This window comes from Mesocricetus auratus, unplaced genomic scaffold, assembly GCF_017639785.1.
Source record: "Mesocricetus auratus isolate SY011 unplaced genomic scaffold, BCM_Maur_2.0 Super-Scaffold_100003, whole genome shotgun sequence".
NCBI classification, from domain to species: Eukaryota; Metazoa; Chordata; class Mammalia; order Rodentia; family Cricetidae; genus Mesocricetus; species Mesocricetus auratus.
This window is the reverse complement of record NW_024429188.1, coordinates 9,288,614-9,308,401: the sequence shown is the minus strand read 5'-3', so window position 1 is coordinate 9,308,401 and position 19,788 is coordinate 9,288,614. Positions and strand designations below refer to the sequence as shown.

Genomic DNA, 19,788 nt, shown 5'->3' with positions numbered 1-19,788 from the left:
AGCCATGTGGCTACCTATATCTCTGTGAACAACACTGTCTAAGGTGGTAGCAAGACACATGTTTCCTTTAAGCTTATGCATGTATAGATTTTATCTATCATTTCTGGTGTTGTGAGTTTTAAATTAAGCCTTTCGTTACAGAATTACAGGATTGTAATCAAACCCAATATGCTTACACATCCTGAGGTACAGGACGATTACACAATAGTTTTACAAATCTTGAGATAGGATTTATACCTTAGAAAAGTTTTAGAGAGTTAAACCAAAAACAAAAGAGTATGAGATGAATGGGAATAGTCCATCCCTTCATTTTGTTTTTCTCTCCTTTCTCTGTCACAAAGCAAATGAATCACCTGAAAAGGGACAGAGATTTTGAAAGAAACCTTTCAAAAGCATGCTTGAGTCTAGAGAAGGGGAAATCATACCCTAACTCTAGTGGGACAGCATAAGACAAGAGTCTAATGCCACATCCACCTGAAGGATACTTGAATCCCTGTATAACTGCATCTAGTAAACTGAGAACAAAGAAGGCATGGAGATAGGAATGTTTTGAGTCCTGGCTATAGAAAATGGATGCTGCAAGAGGGAGATAAAAGATGCATCAGCTAGTGAAGTGTGTGGGCAGAGTGTGTACCTGTTGCTGCTGCCTACTACTTTGCTTTCTTACCCTACTGCAAGGTCTCCCTCTGAACTCCCACTTTGCAACAAACTTACAGATTATTCTATGGTTACTTAAAAGACAGAACATTTGCACAGTGTGTTGGTGCTGACTAGACCAAAGCAAACAGGGCTTGGCACAAAAAAAGAGGGAATAGGGACTCTTTCCACTTTCTCAATCATTAACAGTATTTGTAACAGTCCCAAATAATACTACATTCTAATGTGCATTAGGTTGCCCTTTGGATTGATTATCTTAGGGCTACTGAGGCCAAATTTTATTGTAAAACTTAATCAATTTAGGGCACTTCGGGTTGGGTGTCAGGTGGAGAGACTGGAGGTTTTAAAAGAGGCATCTCATGATGGAATGAAAATGTATGAAAGCAGGTCCCCATGGCTAAGAGAAAAGGAAAATGTCACTAAAGCCTGTAGTCATGGGCATCTCCAGGACTCAGGGTAGACTGAGCAAGGACCAAGCCATTCAGTGGGTTGTCACCATGCTCAGCTGGAATCAAGAGCTTAACCTGGCTAAGCCAGCAGAGAGTTTTGGTTTCAGAGATTTTGTGGAGGCCAGAAGGCAAGGATAAAAACTGAGCTCTAAGAAGAGGAGTCTCATCCACAGAAAAACATTGGGGGATGGGCAAAAAAAGGCATGAGGGCCTGAAAGAGCTGTGGGATTACAAGAAGCTCCAGGAGAAAGGTGAGAGATGGGGCCAGGAAGGGAAATAACAACCTGGTCTGGCCTAAGGAAACTGCAGGATTGTAGCTACAAGATGGGTGGGATGGGGTCAGGTGAAAGGGACAGCTGTAGGCTTAAAAACTGTGGCTGGGGTACCACCCCCCCAAGAGTACCAGAGGGGTGCTGGACACTCAACAATCACTTCCTCAGACTCAGCAAAATGTTTACATGGACAAACAGGAAATCTTATGCAACTGCTGCTGGTGGATGGAGTGCTGAGTGATCAGTGAGCCATAAGGTGATTCTGATGCAGGTGGATCACTCAACACCCCATCCACCAGCAGCAGTTAGGTAAGTTTTCCGTAGACCAGGAGGGGAAAGGCAGGCACCAGGAGAGCCTATCTGAGATATAGCACTAACTGTAAGCAAGACAGCTCAAATGGAAAGGTATGCTAACAGTTAGAAGCCAAGGAATAACACAAAGTTACAACTCACAACAAGCCTCACATAAAAGATTTATTGGGAGGGAAAAACAACAGGGTGGCTGCCACTGCTTGGGTGAGAAATGGCAGCCAACTGAACAGGATACTGGGATTATATAGAGTTTCTTGGGAAGGGGGTGAAAATTTTCATCAACTAAACCTATACTAACCCTGCAGTGCCTTCCCCACATACTCAGGACAAGCTCCATTGGTAAAACAGTTCCTATACTAGTATTCCTGGGTCATTCCCAGAATCAAGATCCTGACAGTGCCATTCTCAACAATTCCAAGTCCTAGAACTGGGAGTACAGAACATGTCCTTATTTTCATAATGATGTTCGTCAGACCTTTCCTGCATGAGCTGTACACATACTCCCATAAATTGCTTTGGAGTCAATGTAGCTTCATTGGCAATCTCTGTTGAGTATCTGTGGTGATATTTTGTTTACCATCTAACAAATAAAGCTTTCCTGGAGATCAGATTGCAAAGCTAACTGCACTATTCATCCATAGAGGTCAAGCAGTGGTAGGACCACCATTAATCCCAGAAGCCACAAGAAACTGGGCCATGGAGTTGCACAACTTTAAAGAGGAAGATAAGGTGGGTGGTGACAGGACTGGAGTGTATCCAGTTCTAAGCCTTGGTAGAAGAAAGAATCCTCTAGTGTCTTGGCTGTTATGCTTCTCTGATCTTTCAGCCCACCCCCACTCACTGCCAATATCTGTCTCTGGGTTTTTATTATTCATGCTTCAAGTACCTCCAGAACAGATCCTGCACTGGGGCCTCTACACTCTGAGGCATGCATCTGGAAACCCACATTGCTTAGCCAGATTGTACTGATATGCTGCCAGAACTTGGAAGCAACCTAGATGTCCCTCAACTGAAGAGTGGATAGAGAAAATGTGGTACATTTACACAATGGAGTACTATTCAGCAGAAAAAAACAATGGAATCCTGAGATTTGCAGGCAAATGGATGACACTAGAAGAAACCATCCTGAGTGAGGTAACCCAGTCACAAAAAGAGAAACATGGCATGTACTCTCTCATATATGGATGTTAGACATAGATCTGGGGAGTGCCAGCCTACAATCCCATGGCCAGAGAGTCTGGGAAACAGAAACTTCATTCAGTGGCTGATGGAAGAAGAGGCAGACTCCCATGGTCAAGTACTGAGCTGAACTCAAGAAAGCCAGTAACAGATATGGAGGACTGATGACCAAAGGGACTAAATACTTACTCTTAAACTCACAGATAAGTGCGGCTTTCAGTCCTCATCAAAAAACAAAAAACAAAAACTTCCTTTTCAGCAGACAGAGACTTTTACAGACATCAACAACTGGTCAGATTCAGAGAACTGACGATGAGGTACCCAACACAGTAAATACAGCTACAAAACTACCAACCCGTGTGTGTGTGTGTGTGTGTGTGTGTGTGTGTGTGTGTGTGTGTGTGTGTGTACATATAGGTAATAACAATTAAAGAAGAGGTGATGAAGTAGACAGGGAGTGGGGGCATTTGAGGACTTGGAGGGAGGAAACGGGGTGGAAATGCTGGAAATTCAAACTCATGAAATCCTGTAAAGGCAAACTGCTTCTCTTGAGTTTCATGTGTAGCAGATAATTTTTAACCAGCTTTGCTAGCATAGGGGACTCATATGAAGATGATACCTCAAAACCATGAAGATTTGCTTTCTCTGTATTGAAAAATGTTCCAGGTTTATTGATTAGCTCCCTGATTTGAAGATTTGGTTTGAGCAATGGCATAATTTCATTGAAACTATGCCCCACCATGAAATTTCTGATTCCTGCTTGAAGAAAGTTCTGAGGATTGTTGCACTCATTTGATTTTCCCTTTCTTTATACATAGTGGTTGCTTCCTGTCATCAGTTCAGAAACACTTATCCTAAAGCCTTGGTTTGAGGAATGTGGTATGGTCAAGAAAAAAATGGAAGCAGCCATAGTACAGGCTTATAAACTCAGCACTAAAAAATGAAGAAAGAGGATCAAGAGTTCAAGGTCATCATCTACTACACAGTGAATTTTAATTTAAGGACATCCTGGGCTTCATGAGGCACTGTTTTTTTTTTTTTGCATTTGGCACCTTGTCTAGATTGATACCTCAAGTATTCTCTTTTAATAAAGTTAATGCATACATCAGGACACACCACAAAGATTTGCTACATATTTACAAGGTACCAACCCTTTCTCACCTTAAACGTGAATTTAAGCAAATCAATGAAAAGCTTATCAAGATACCCCCACCCCACCCCAAAACTGCAGTATAAATATATACTTCAGTTCAGTACAGTTCATGAAAGTTTGGCCTGGGAAAAGTAAAATAATCCAGATCGTTCTTACAATATAGAAACTGTAAACATTTAATAGCTGCCTTTAGGATTAGTGTATTGTGCAAAAGTTATTATTACTGGGTATAGGAATCAAAATGGCAAAAACAAACTATATAAAACTCTGTAAGAAGGTGCTATACTTCTGTGATACAAAAGCAAAGAGGGATATCTTATTGAGATAAAAATGTCATGCTACTCTTAAGAAGCAGAATGCTCCTTTAATGTAGTAAATCTGTAGTGTGTCTGTGGTGTGTGTGTGTATGTGTGTGTGCACGCTTGTGTGCAAATGTCCATGCATGCGTATGTGCACACATGTATATGTGTGGGAAGAATTTGTTTTAATTTAAGGCCTAATGAGTAAGGCTTGTTTGAACAAATGAAGTGTGGAGATTAAAAGTCTTGAAACAAATGTATACTGGCATAATGGAAAAGCACCAATGTGAAAGGAAGCAGAAGTCCCCACACAACTTGCTTTGTTGATTTTCTGGTAAATTCCCTGCAGTAGAAGGCCATTGATTTTATTTTTAAAAATTATTCTAAATTCATTAACTGTTAATAATTCCATCCCATGAGATGGCTAACCCTGGCTTTTTCTGTCATTTTACGTACTCTGCCTGATCTGGATGTACCAAGATTCAGAGGATCCTCAGTGGACACAAAATTGTCATTATCTGAATCATCATTATATAAAACAGTCCTTCTGCCTTGGTTTCTTGTTTTAATCCGAGGAAGTCTACTGAAACGTCCTGAAAACATCGTATCAAATTCGTCATCTGCAACAGGTGCTCGTTTGGCTCTGGTGGCTCCTCTAGAGGCTCCTCTTCCTCCCCTCCCTCGGCCTCTCCCTCTCCCCGCACCTGAACCTCTTCCTCGACCCCCTCGTCCCCTGCCACTTCTTCCTCTGCCTCCTCTACTCCATCTACCCCATCTTCCCCATCTGCCTCTTCCTCCTGTGCCTCTCATCTTCCAGTTTCTTTTTCCATTGGCATGCTGTTTTCTGAGTTTTCTTTTAGGTCTGGTTTGTATGAATTTGCTATAGTCATGATCTCCATCTACATAATCTTGATCTGTTCTGGAAGTAGATTCAGAGTCAGAGTCAGAGCCACAGGTACTTTCTGAACTTAAACTGGATCCACTCTCGGAGGAGGATAAATGTGCTTTTTCTTTTGTTTCTTTCATCTCTTTTTCTTCTCCTCCCATGTTTTCCTCCTCTTCTGATGCACTGAGTAGCTTTCTTTTGGCTCCTGTTCGGGGTTCCCTGCCATCACCATTTGTAAGAGGCCCATCAACGGAGTGATCTTGTTTAACTGGTAAAACTCTATTACGAAATGATTTGGCTTTCCTTGGGTCATGGCTATTTCCATTTCGGCTATATCCACTGAAACTCGATGGAGAAAATGGTCCATCTCCTTCATCATCAAGTAGATATAGTGAAACACCTTCAGCAGCATCTGAAACAGGAGAAGAAAAAGGAGAACTAGTCCTGGCTTGAGACACTGAGGTATTCTGGTCATTTTTAGGCTGTAACTTCATTTGCTTCTGTTTCCCTTTTGGACTAGGAGCTCTGCTGCTAGATAATGAGCTGCTGCTGCTTCTCAGGCGCTTTCTATACCGTGGCCTTCTCCTCTTCTGACTTTGGATTGCTGACTTATATTCAGAGATGATATTTTTAATGTGATTTTCAAATAAGGCTGACAATCTCAGCGTCATGCTATAGACCCTTGACTTTTTATTAGAAGTATAAGCTTTGGAGTTGCTGAATATTTGGCGAACATCTTTATAAAATTCCAGAGGACTATCATAATTTCCTGATTCCAAAGTTTCTTTCACAGTGCTGAAGTCCATAGGTGTGTCTATAACATCTTGATAATCCTCAGAATGAGATGGATCTTGTGTATCTGGAAGAGCAGAGGCTGAGGGTTCTCCTTCTTGCTGTTGCTGAGCTTGGTAAGACTGAGGATCTGCTGGCTGTCGAAATGGCTCTGAATCTTCACGTTCATAAATGAGGCTCAGTAGTTCTTTGCACTGTTTTTTCCACGCATCGGGATTACACTTGGAAGACTGTCTTCTGCCTCGGCATTTGACCCTTCTTCCAGATGAAGTTCCAGGGCCATCTGAATCTAAATCAACCATTTCTGTATCCTCCTCTGCATCACTGCTGTTTAGTTCTTCTGCCTTGATTTTATTATAAGTATCCAAAATATCAGTACAGTTCTGATCCCCAATAAATCGAAGTAAGACATCAGTCACAATCTTGGCTGATTTAACTATAGGACTATCTGGCTCATTGAAAGTCCTAGCATTATGTTCAATATAGCGTACCTCCCACATTAATGCAGATATTCTCCTGTAAAAGCGATTTTCAAGTCTTTGTCTGATGGTATTGAGGTCAGTTGGATAAGCAACTACAGTACAATACAAGGGGTAGGCACTGAGATCCACTGGAACAGCAAAAGGGCTGGCAAAATCCAGGGAAAGAAGGTGGTTGATGCCCTGAATAACTCGTTCACATTCCTCGTCTCTGGAATGAGCTCCTCACTCTCCTTCCCGGGGTTTATATAGCAAAGCAGTCAGTTCTTCCTGGGACACAGGAACACCAGCACCAACTTCATCTGGAAAAGCAGTTCCTTCTGGAATTGGCTCCATATCCCAGGGGCTCATCTTTTCTCTTTCATTATTGTCCCAGTGAACACTGTAACACTGGAAAGAGCTATCAGGATACTCTGGCTGAAAAGGCTGCTGACTTTCCACAGTTCCAAACCACCAGGCATCATCTATTATACTGCGGAATCTATCACCAATCTGCCAGTTTCTTTCTTTGGCTTCATTATAAAACTGATGTAACACAAGGAAATCAATGACATCTGGCATGTCATGATACTTAATGGAAAAAGACTCTCCAGTCATTTTGCCTGAAATGGGATCCAAAAGTGCAAGTTTCAAGCAGCATAGTGTAGGTGGTCCAACCTCATATTTGATTCCTACAATCTTAACAAATTCTTGCTCCCTGAGATCCATTTTGTTCCATGGCTGTTTTTGTAAATTAACACTATATATTTTCGATTTCCTTACAGCTCTCACATAAGCTTCATGTCCTTGCCTAAAATAGATAAGCTCATCTCCCATCTGTGGGACGAATGGAGAACGCCGTGGTATGGTATCCAAGATCCACTGAGGGGCAAACCATTCTTCATTGGGTTCGCCTGCCATGGAAACAACTCCCCCTTTCTTCTTTCTAGTCTGTTTGGGTTTCTTCTGTCTATCGTCTAAAGACTTTAAATTTTCATCTTCAGAGCTGCTGTATATTTTCTGTGTAGCCTTTCTAGTTTGTCTTTTAGGAGGCTGCAAATTTATCCCAGCATCTGCTGTCCAATCAGAATATTCACTTGATGAATCACTGGAAGAACTTTCACTTTGCCACTCAATAACAGGATCTTCTACAGAAGCATCACTTGTGCCAACAGTTTCATCTTCCTCTGAGGAGCTGTCTGAATCTTCCTGTACACCTGAATTTTGAGATGATGCCTGTGAATTATGCTCTATGTTGGACTGTGTTAGATAAGTATGCTGACGCTTGCGCTGAGTCCTCCGTAGAGACCGTCCGCAGCTGGGTTGATAGTCATTTCTTTGGATAGTATAAGATGGCTTTTTCTTCTTTTCAACTGTATAAAGGCTAATTTCTAGGTCACCTTTTGCACTCCGACATTCTTCTTGCACCCTACTAACTCCAGTATTTAGTTCATTTACCACCACTCTTCTGCTCCAGGCCATAAGATCTCGTTCAGTGGCCATCTGGCTCCTAGGAGCATTGTTATGCATTTGCCGAACTCCTTCAATTGGACCACTACGCCGAAGCCCAATATTTGGGGAAGAAGATATGTTCATATTTGGACTACTCAGAGCACCATTAACAGAATATGATCTATTAATTGGAAAAATTGGAACATCTCCTTCATTAATTAGTCTAAGATCTTGTTCTCTCTGTAACTCTCTGATTATTCCATCAAGAATGCTTTCTTCTTGGTCATTGGTTTGCTGCCCAATTACCTGTTCTACCACCTCACCATCACCATTAGCCACATATCCCAACTGTGGAATAAGCTGTTCATCTTTACAATTTTCCCATCCTGGTACCAGCCGTTGAAATTTTGTAGGATGCGGATTTCCATCGACATCCACCAAGAACGGGGGAGGCATGAGGTGAGGTGCTTGTTGAGTTTGCTCATCCAATACGTAGTTATTTGCATCTCTGATAAGTGGCCGATAATCAGTGTGGAAAAACATCTGATCTGGAATCTTTTCGTAGTATTTACTGCATCCAAAGCCAAATAGCAACAAATGCCCATGAGAATCTGTACAGGCAAAATGGTTTCCATCTGGTGAAAATTTACAATCAAACACTGCCCCATGACCTTGGCCTTCAATCATATTAAAGTAATTTCGAATTTTGGTTCCTCGATCAAGGTCCCAAATAAAAATGTTCCCATCATGACCTGCTGAAAGTATGATCCTTTGATCAAATGGATGTGCTTCTAGAACAAATACTTCATTGTCATGCCCAGACAAAGTATGAAGAAGCTGTCCTGTGACAGAATTCCAAACTTTCAAAAGGAAATTGTTCACTGCAGTAATAACAGTGGTGTCATAACGATCCCAAGCCACCATAGTCACCTTCAGTTTAGTGACTTTGTCTTCTGCAGATGTCAAATTACTCCCACTCATTTTAGTAGCCATATCCAGCACTATACTCTTCCGTTCTTGTTGTTGATATTGCCAGATTCTTGCTGTTCCATCTCTACTTCCACTAACAAATCTTAAACTGTCTCCATTGTTACAGAACTGAACAGCAACAACTTTGTCCATGTGTGATTCTAATTCAGCAATTTTCTCTGGTGTCTCAGAACCCAAATAGTATATTCTAATAACATGGTCAGTGCTACCTGTTGTAATGAACATACCACCGGAACTGAAAGATGAACAAGATATCTGAACTCCAGGTCTGGTCTCTCAGTAAATTTTACTGGACGATCTCTAAATTTCATTGTTTTTACGTGCCATTGCCAGAAACAAATTGTTCCATCAGCACCAGTAGAAGTGAGGTATCTAGTTGTGCCTTTAGTTGATGGACAAAACTGTATGGAAGTGATAGAAGCTGAATGTCCCTGAAGGACAGCAACTGGTGCACAAGTTCGAAGACACCATACTCTCACAACTTTATCACAGCTGCCTGCAGCAATGAGAGTATTTTCATAGTTAACAGCCATGTCAGAAATTTCAGCAGAGTGCCCTCGAAGTGTAGCCAGGTGGCGTCCATCATCTGTAGCCCAGATTTTCACCAAACAGTCATCTGAGCCTGTGAAAATTTGCCTCCCAGTTCGATCAAATGCTACACAGTAGACAGAAGATAAGTGCCCCAGAATTCTCTTATGCATCTTGATGTGCTGGTAAGCAGATGAGGGGAAAACATGGCTGAAGCGACTACATCCGGTTAATTGCCTGGCTGAGGTGATATTCACCACATTTGGAGGTTTCACATAATTTACAGGTAGTTCTGGAGGTCTGCCTCTGTGTAGAGCTGCAAAAGCAGACCCATTCCATAGTGTACTTTTACAGTCTTTGGCATCCCGTAACAGAGACTGCCGACCAACACCTAGTAATGTCTGTACCCCAGGAACGCTCTGAGGGATCTCCTTATCTAATAAGGGACCAATCCTCTCACAAATTTTAAGGAGGTAGTCTGGAGGAATGTGTGCATTGGCTGCCACCAGATCCTCGAAGCTTCTTCGGTGCTCTTTCCCCTCCCAGTCTAAGCGGCGCGGAATCAGCTGATGCTCCTCGAGCTCTTGCACTAGCACCTGAGCGGATTTGTTACAGGGTCCGGACTGCAAGAACCTAGCGATCAGGTAATACAGCTCTAAAGAAGGGGTGGGGGTGGGGGAGATGTTGAGAGAGAGGCAAGGAAGAGAGATACAAGCAGCTTCGATCTGGGTAGGTGCCGCCGCCATCCTTTTCCCGAGGGGGTTTGGGGGCTTCGCTCCGGAGGGTTGGCGGGGGCGGGTGGGGGCGCTGCCTCTATTGTGGTGAAGGCCCCATGCTTGGGAGTCCCGCCGCTTCCGCCGCACTCCTCGTCCCAGTTTCGGTCTCTCTCGGATCGAGGCACTGTTTTAACTACCAGCTCTTCAAAAACACAGTAGAGAAATTATCGGTAAATGCCTATCCACATAACAGGATTTGCCATATGTACACTAATTATGCAATCTGTCCTAGGGTAAGATGAATGGAATCTTGTAGGAAATTCTTGTATTGTTTCTTTTCCAACAGTTTCTATTATGGGTGTGCATGTATATTAACATTGCAAATGATTGCATTTAAATAATGGAAATATAGAATGAGTGCTATGCCTGGAGAGATGACTCAGTGGTTAAGATCATGACAACTGGTCACAGACATTCAGGGATGTCAGAAGTAATCTTGAGATCCACATGTGGGTTTTCAACTTCTCAAATGGTGTCTCTGGTCCTTTCTACATTTGTTACTCTCTTCTGTGTATTGAGATACATACACTGTCTGCCCTTGTGTACTTTACAATGCAATGGGTCTATAGTCATTAAGGAAACACAGTTGTCCCTTGGTATCTATGGGGAACTGACTGCAGAGCTCTTTTCAAAAACCAAAATCTATACATGCTCAAGGGTCTTTTATAAGAATTGATGACATATGCACATAGACTTTACATGTCCTGCTACCTACTTTGTTATTATTTTCATTAGTATATAAAGCAATGAAATTAATGATGACATATTCATATATATAGACAATCATACTTTGATCATATCTTCCCCCTTTGCCCTGTTATTTCCATCTTTCTCCCCTCCTCTGTCCAAATAGTTCTTCTGTGTTTATGTCCTATATACCAAGATTTTTACATATAAAGCATGGCATGCATAGTTTATATTTAAATCATTTCAAAATGACTTGTAAAAATTAACCCAATGTAAATAGCATAAAATACCTGTTGTATTGTACTGTTTAAGGTGAAAGATCTATACATGAGCAGAATTGATGCATTTCTTTGAGATTCCAATCTGTGGTTGGATGAAATTGTGCTTGTAGAAACTGCAGATATAGAGGATAGAGGGCTGATTTGATAATACTGTGTAAGGCTTATGAATACAATGAAGAAAAATAAACCACTGTGAGGGGGATAGAATATGCTATGTGAGATGTCTGGGCATTGGTGATGCATATTACTTAATCCTCTCAGAATTTGTGGAGAATCTCTCTGATGACCATTATTGGGCAAGCCTTTCCATGAACTGTGCTACCAAGAATGTTAGACCCCGGAGTATGGAGATGGTCCATGTGGCATTGGCACTGTGAGAACTGACCAAGGAAAGACAGTGATGTAACCTCACGACTAGGTAAGACCTCAAAGGAATAGCACAGGTTGTCAACCTTAAGATAAACTCAACAGGCAGTGCTTGGGGCAATGAAAGCCTCTGTAGCCAGGTCTGGGAGTACAGAGAGACCCCAAGAGTACTGGATACAGACAAAACTCACTAGGAACTGTAAAAGAATATGCCACAGAGCTTCTGGGAATATGTGAATGGCAAAAGCAGGTGAGGTTATGTGGACATCATAAGGCAAAATTGGTTCATGATGGGTGAAATTACAGAGATACCTTGGACTGGGTAGATGGTTGAGGGAGGTTTGGTTCTTAGATGATGCAGCAGGGGAAGTGTATGATTACTAGACAGGAATAGCATTTGGAAGTGAGGGCATGTTGTTTCTACATGAGATTATTTGGGGGAATACAAGGCAAAGCTTTTTTGATCTGCACTTCTGGATATAGAATGTCATACATGGGAGTGTAGAGATGACACTGTCAGCAGATGTGCTACATACTCTGATAAAGCAAATCAGTGCATGTTTCATGCTTCTCATGTCAATTTTAGGGAGTGTAGGGATGGCTTAGAAAAACCTGGTTCTGAAGAAATGATCATGGAATGCTGGTACAGGAACTACTATTGCAAGGAGGGCCTACTACTGTTAGATGAGGTTTTGGTGATTGTAAACAGACATACAAGAACATAAATTGGTGGCTGATAGCACAAGTCACATTTCTATCTGCAGGAAATGACAGGAAAAGCCACCGAGGATACTCTGGGACCAAAATTAGACACACTACAATGGTGTTAATGTTGTAGGGTAAGAGCTAGACATCTAGGCAAGAGAGCATTAGGATGACACTGACAGGTGAAGTTCAGAAGCATCATCACGCTAGCCTAATGTGTGATGTGTAATATTTTCATCCTAATATAGTTCTTGAAGTTTGCAGATGGCACACATGTGCTTGGATCTAGGATGCATCACTAGGATCCAGCTGTTGTCAAAAAAGCATGACATGAGCTAGGGCTGATAATAACTGAATGGTTCTTGCAAGTTAGTTTCATGGGAGTGCTTCAAGTCAAGGTCAATTTCCAATTTATATATCCAGCCTTAGAATATGGAGATGGTACATGTGTGTCTGTATTTAGAATAGCTATTAGGGAAACCTGTTCCCAGAGCTGCATAGCATGAAGTAGGCATGGGAGTGAAGACATCAGTCTTTAAAGAAGGATTCAGTGGATTTGAGTAAGCAAATCAGGGTTATACCTACATTGTCCTGGGAAAGTGTACATGGGAAATGGCACCCTTGTTTCTTGGGGGATTTTTTAATGAAAAATATGTGCTGGAGCTATAACACCAAAGCTAGCGATGGAAGTACGGTGAAGTCCCTGGCGTCAAGGTTCAGGGGATTTCAATGGTTAAGCCCAGTGTATGACCTACAATTTCTGAGCAAGACCATAGAGTGTGAATTTAGTACAAGCATGTTTAGTTGCAGTAGTGAAATCAAGTGCAGTACATGAGGTATTACAATTAGGCCTATCTGTGAAGAGGTGACATTGGAAACCAAGGTTAAGCAGAGATGACAAGGGAAAGGAGGTAACAAATTTTACATCCAGAGTTAGGCCTGGTAGTGTGTAGACAGCAAGAATGGGCTTGGCAATAAAACTATCAAAAAGGAATTCTAATGGATAAACTGTGTGGTCTGTGCAGGGCCTGTGAGTAGAATACATCCCTGTAGGACAAGGTTCAGGCTTCCTCAAAATGTAAATCCCATGCCAGATCTGCACAAACTTAGGCTTCTTAGTATAGGAATCGCAAATGTGGAATTATGAGGAAATCCAGTGAAGGAGCTGTGTGAACGGAGTCAGGCATTACTGGTAAGCAAAGGTTCATGGATCTTATCATGCAAAGCAGGGACACGATATGTCAATTAGATATAGGCACAGAAGAATAATAATGATAAGTCAGGGCTTGAGGGAAATAAACTATGATAGCATTTGCAGGAACAGTATAATGGATCCTAGGTCTGGGATTGTGTGCATGGTGTTAGCAGAAGTGATTCAAGGAAGCGCTTCGGTAAAAGATGGTGATCAGTCTGCATCTTGGGGAGCAGCAATAGCCTAGATAGGTGTAGGTCAGGTAGAATTCAGCACAGGTAGGCAGTTGAAAGTCTCTGTGACCATATCTAGGCAAGCAGAAAAGGGGTGACTCTGGTAGGAAGGGTTATAGGGAGATCACTCCGCAAAGGCCATGTGTGAACTATACATCTCATGGTACTCCATTTAAAGTGAATATGCACTGGTATATTTGATTCTGGAGAAGGGGGTTGCTCAACAGAGAAAACCAAATCATATACTTACCATTCCATTATTGAGATAACTTAGGTCAACAATCAAGGAAGGAACTTAGAGCAAGAATGGATGCAGAGATCATGGAGAAATTGTATTCAGTTACTTGTTCACTGAGGCTAACTCAGCATGCCTTCTTTTACAACACAGGATGGGATGTTGTATACAACTATGGCACCACCCGTGGTGCCCCAGACACTCCAAAATCAATCATTAATTAAAGAAAATGCTCTAAGGCTTTCCTAGAGATCAATTTCAAGAAGACATTTTGTCAATTTATCCCTCTGCTCAGATGACTCTAGATTGTGTCAAGTTAATGAAAGAATAACCAGCAGAGCCAGGTTCTACTCTTTTCGGAGGACTCTAGATATTGTCAGGCTAACAACCACAAGACAATAACCAATACTACCAAGTCAATATCATGATACACAAAGAGCTTGGCAGCCTGTTCTTCACAGTACAGAATTTGCAGAAAGGGATGATCCAATATTTCAGGGTAACAGATCTTTGAATGGCATTGTGAAATATTAAGTGTCAGAGCTAAAGTCCCTACAAGGGGTCCAAAAAGGCTCCTGGATGAAGATGTAAAGGGGAAGCCCATGCTGGAGTGTCTACCCTGGTCAATGGGGATGCCAGAAACATGATGTACCTCATGTGTACAGCTGCATGTGTGTAACACAGACAGCTCAAGAAAGAGATCACATAATTCAACCAGCAATGCCAGAAGGCCAGGGTACCTAAAACATCTTTGAAGCAGAATGGTTGTCTCATATCACTAGATTAAAGGCATGGAGCTGCTTGATTCAGGGTTTATCCATGGGTTCAGGCCTTTTTTCTGTCACCTCTTCCATTGCTTAGTTCTGTTTCATCCCTCTTATATTGATAATATTACTCACTATCCTTTTGTGTTACAAGTATGTGAGTTGATTTGTGATTGCTCATGGTCCCACAACTGAAAATCTCTGGGAATCCTAAAGAGACTTTGGACAGCTGGAAAATCTTCACTGTTAAAAATGATGGGTACTTTTAGTGATGGCATAAATAAATTTTTCACTAGTTAATGGCCTCCATTCTATGGGGACAAAGGATTGAAGTAGCATGATTAGTAGGATTGTTCAGAAGGTTATTACTTTTGTCATCAGATTTATGTGAATTTGATCAAAGTGATTTAGAATGTAAAATGAACAAGCCACTTTGGATGAACTACTGATCTTGATACCATGTTTTCAACCAAAGAACACTGGAAATGCATGACCATTTGTGATTTTCACAAACATAAGGATCACAGATTCCAACTTCCCATTGTACAGAATAAACTTCCTACTACATGAAAAATGTATGCACTGTCTGCAAATATAACACTATGAAGTCCATCTGTGCCCTCAGTAGACATAAGGAGTTACCTCTTATCACCCAAAAATATATTTGCTTTTGTATGTTGAGGTATCAACTTCCTTAAAAAATGATTTGACATGTTATTGGATGTGTTTATTTTTGCAACATTCATTTCATGTGTACTTTTTCCTACTACTGCTTTTTGGAAATGTCTAAACCTTGATAATGACCTGCAGAATTTGGCATATAGAAATTAAATTTAAAGAAAGGAACACATTAGAAAGAGGAAGAAGTAAGCTTAGACACACCCAGAAAACTGAGTTGATGTTTTATTTAGAATGAGTTGATGACTACATAAATTTGGTGTGAGAATAGGAAATTTCTTTTATCAATCTTCACACAGATGTTGCAAATGCTGTAGCCTTCACTTCAGAACTCTTGTTTGGTAACTTTGAAAGTACACTTGGTTTTCATCTGACTGTCTAGTTTCAAAGAGCTTATCTCAGAAAGAAAGATGATCACACCAAAGAGTGACATGGTGGCTGTCAGGACTGCTAATGGGAACACAGCAGTATAGTGTTTGCTTATCAAGGCTTCTTTTTCAACAGGAAATTCAGGTGGAAATTCAAGAATGGTTTGACCGTAATGATCTGCAAACTGGTTCCAGCTCACGGAAACAAATGTGAAGAGGCTGCTAATACACAAAACTAAGGCAGCAAACTTGTAGCAGTATATCTGCATCTCAACTACTGGTTTTTTCATGCAGCTGATCTTAATTGCCATTGCACTGAAAACCAGAACTATAGGCTTCATCAAAATAGCCCATATTATCAGATTCTGTGCATACTGAAATTCAGGTGAAATGATCCAGGTGGAATTGATAGGGATATGGACCATCACCTTGGTTATGGTTCCTGAGATATTAAACTCTTGAGAGTAATGAGCTTCCCAGAGTCCAAAGGACACAAACTGTACAGTGCTGTTGTTGAATTCCCACAGGCGCCAATATGGGTAGCTTGCAATGACTATTTCAAACATGAAAGCTGATAGGCTGCTAAGGAAGCCAGTCAGTTTGAAGATGCACTCCTTTCCATTGATGAATCTGAAGATGAGATTGAACAAATATACAATTACGTCAGGAACATGGAAATGTGGGTAAACAAAATGAGCCATGATAACTTAAAGGGGAATTATAAGTAGAAGAATGCTCAAATATGATCTCTAATTATGGAAGTGGACTAATATATGATAATTGCAAACTGATGTCTGCTGAACGAAGAGGAAGAATGAAAAATGATCTCATGTTTTCCTCATTCATATCTAATTTCTATATATGAATAATACATTTTTGTGTATATGTATACTTGCATATACACACAGGCACACACACAAAGACATGGGAACATAAAAAACCATGCCCAAAAGTAAATGTAGGTAGGTAAAACTAGCAATGTAGAATATGCCTCTTACTTGTACATTTTCTGAAATGTGCAGTTTACAAAACTATGCAAAATTTATAATTAAAGCCACAATGTGAATGACTTTCAAAATATATGGATAACCAGGTTAAGGATATAGCTCAGTAGCATAATGTTCTGATCTGAACATACTGGAGACAAGAAAGACATTGGTCATGGTCAAAATTAAAAACCTACATATACAACATCATGATTCATGGGCATTTCCATCATCGACCCATAACTTATTCAAGTGGGAATTTTCAGATAACCAACTTCATTTGATTGATGCATATAAAGTATCCTGACTATATGTGTGAACAATCATATTCTTTATCTCAAAGCTAAGACTCTACATTTACTTTGCAACAGTATATTTAAACGACTTCTCATTTCATATTTTTGGATGTGGTGTTAATTCCCATGAAGCACTTTGCCGTGATTGGATGCCACTGAGTACTTACGAAAGGAAGCAGGGATAATTGTGTAGCCACCAAACATTTGGAGAACACCATTGCCACTGCACATGCAGAGGCTTGCATGGGTCTGTAACCAGGATTGCCTTGTCATTTCTTCCCTAGAGCTAACCACTGCTCAACAGTCTCTAAGGAATATGCATTTTAAATTAGAGATGACAGTTTCTGTACGACATGGGAAGTTGTATCAGCAAAATGCGTTTTCAACTAATGGTGGCTTGCCTGACACCCTGCCCATGCCTTCTTCCTTGACAAGGCAGATCTAAGGCAGGAACTACAGAAGCAGTGACTTTTGAAGCTCGAGTGTAATCAGGATGGAGAATGCTGTTGCGACAGTCAAATGAGTTAGCCTGGCAGGATCTGGTTCTGTCCTTGTCTGAATCCCATGGAGGAGATTCATGTGTTTCAGAGAGATTCGATTTAAAACCTTTCATGTAACTCATATTTAGGTTTTACCTTCGCATACCATGGATGGTGAAGAGATCCATTTGAAAGATGCCGAGATCATAAATATCTTCCAAATAACAGGAAATATTGACCAGAAAGGAAGTCACATAAGGGGTGAATCACCTTCAGTAAAAGAAGTCCTGTTACACATATTTCAGCACACAACAGTGTCTCACCAACCAACCCCAGGTTTACAAAAAACAAAATAAAAAAAACTACCCATTCCTCTCCTCTTCTTTGCTTCATTGGAGCCTCATTTATACACTTCAGAGATGTTAGCCCATTTGATATTCCTGTCCCTTCAATGAGTTCCAGACAATCATCACCATTTTATAGATAGGAAAACAAAACATAGAGTCCAATTCACATGCTCAACTTCAGGAAATCATGTTGACATAAAGGTCAGTACAAACTCCAGAGCCCTCATAGACACCCAGGGATTTACAGCACTTATAATCAGAAATATTTACTCACATGAGAATATTTTCAAAAATAGCTGAACCATATGCCATTGGCTATTTTGCCGTCTTTGTCCAGTGAAATCAAGTGATTAATAAACCTGCATGGAAAACAGAATACTTGCCCCCTTGTCTCTTCTGTGTAGTCCAAAATTAGTGACTGTCAAGTGTAAGGTGACTCTAGAAATTCTCATGTTTCCACGGTTACCAGAGTTGAATGGTAGATTATGAGCAACATGACAATATCATGACATAAATTCTTAAAGTACCAGAGGGCTTAATATTCCTCTCATATATCTAGGTTTAAAGGAATAATTAACTTATTTCATTGTTACTTTTTTCATTTATTCTTTGTGTCTTTCACATCATGCCTCCCAATCCAACCCATCCCCAACCAATAATAAGACAAAATAAAATTTAAGAGAACAAAGGGAGAAAGAAAAATGTCATCATGGAGGCTGCCGTGTGATACAATCAGTCATGCAGTAAATCCCTTCATCCACTTTTATGGGCAGGCATTCAGCACAAAGCATCATTTGTCTGGTTTGAGGTCTCTGGATTCTGCTATACCATTAATGTGTGGTGGAGATTATTTAGCTGTTTTCAAGGAACCAACACCCTCTTCTATGTTCCAAGAGATCACAGATGGGGTGGATGGTGAGGTGGGCCAAGATATAACCCTGGTTCTGGTCCTGTGTAGTTGCAGAGTTTGCCTGTCAGCTCACCCATCTTTACCATGAGGGTAAGGTCTCTAGTTTTGCTCTGGGTAGTTCATCCTTGCATCGCTGAGCTAGGGCAGGGGTCATTTCTACTGCTTTCATATCCTCAGGGTTTATTTTTCCACACATACACTTTCAGGGCCAGCTCATTTTGTAGCCCAAGGGAGGTATAGGAGTTTCTCTTCTAAGTGTTGTAGCTGATGAGGGTCAGGGGCAGCTCAACAGTTCTTTTGGCCTCAGGACTACTTCTTTTACCTGTCTAAGCTTTTGGTGTGGTAGGGCAGTAACTTTTCAGCTTTTTGTATGGCTCTGGGGAGGCATGGCTATAAGACTCCCTGGCAGACATTGGGAAGATTAGCTAAGAAGGGAGCTTTAAATCAGTATAGAATTCTAAGAAGAGAAAAGAGGGGCTTTGTGTGATGTTTGGTCTCTGTTAGCATATTCCCCAAATATTAGCTGATTAATGGGACCTCTGAGCTGTAGAGATGACAACTTAGGTGGTTATATCAAAGGGAAAACTATGGCTATGTAGTGTAAAATCCAGAGCATGACACTTTCAGCCTCTGGGGCAAGCAGTGGAACACTTGTTTCCAATGACGCCCGAGTAAGAGAGATTTCCTTTCACTCAATAACCTTTTCAAGAATTCAAGGCACCTAGTCTTTATTCTATGTATCAAATTATACATTCAAATTAAAAATCCTCTTCTTGACTAACCACAGATATATGTGTCCAGTAGATGGAATATTTTCATGACATAAACACACAAGCAGTAGAAATCCCCAAAGCTATTCCTAGGGGAGAAATGAAGCTTTTAGGGAGGAGATAGAGTGACTCATGAAATTACTGACAGGAGCAACTTATTTCTACAGCCAGTAACACCATAGCCTAGAATCACTCACGTGGTAGGTCAGCCTGTTTAATACTAAACATCCTCTGTATCTCTCATGGCCCTTTACTCCATAACACTCTCACAGCCTCAGGGCTGTCTTG

The 19,788-nt window shown here is 41.0% G+C and overlaps 2 protein-coding genes across 2 annotated transcripts; both read right to left on the bottom strand.

The window, feature by feature from the left end:
• Window positions 1-3,925: 3,925 nt before the first annotated feature.
• On the bottom strand, window positions 3,926-10,173 carry LOC121139921 (bromodomain and WD repeat-containing protein 3-like). Its single transcript, XM_040743944.1, is given in 2 exon segments — window positions 3,926-9,171; window positions 9,174-10,173. Coding segments are annotated over 2 exon segments (5,451 nt in total). The 3' UTR covers window positions 3,926-4,720.
• A 5,399-nt stretch (window positions 10,174-15,572) lies between these two features.
• On the bottom strand, window positions 15,573-16,553 carry LOC101840056. The gene has a single exon (XM_005085917.2). The coding sequence runs from the start codon at window positions 16,411-16,413 to the stop codon at window positions 15,670-15,672; it is 744 nt and encodes a 247-aa protein (XP_005085974.2). The 5' UTR covers window positions 16,414-16,553; the 3' UTR covers window positions 15,573-15,669.
• Window positions 16,554-19,788: the final 3,235 nt, after the last annotated feature.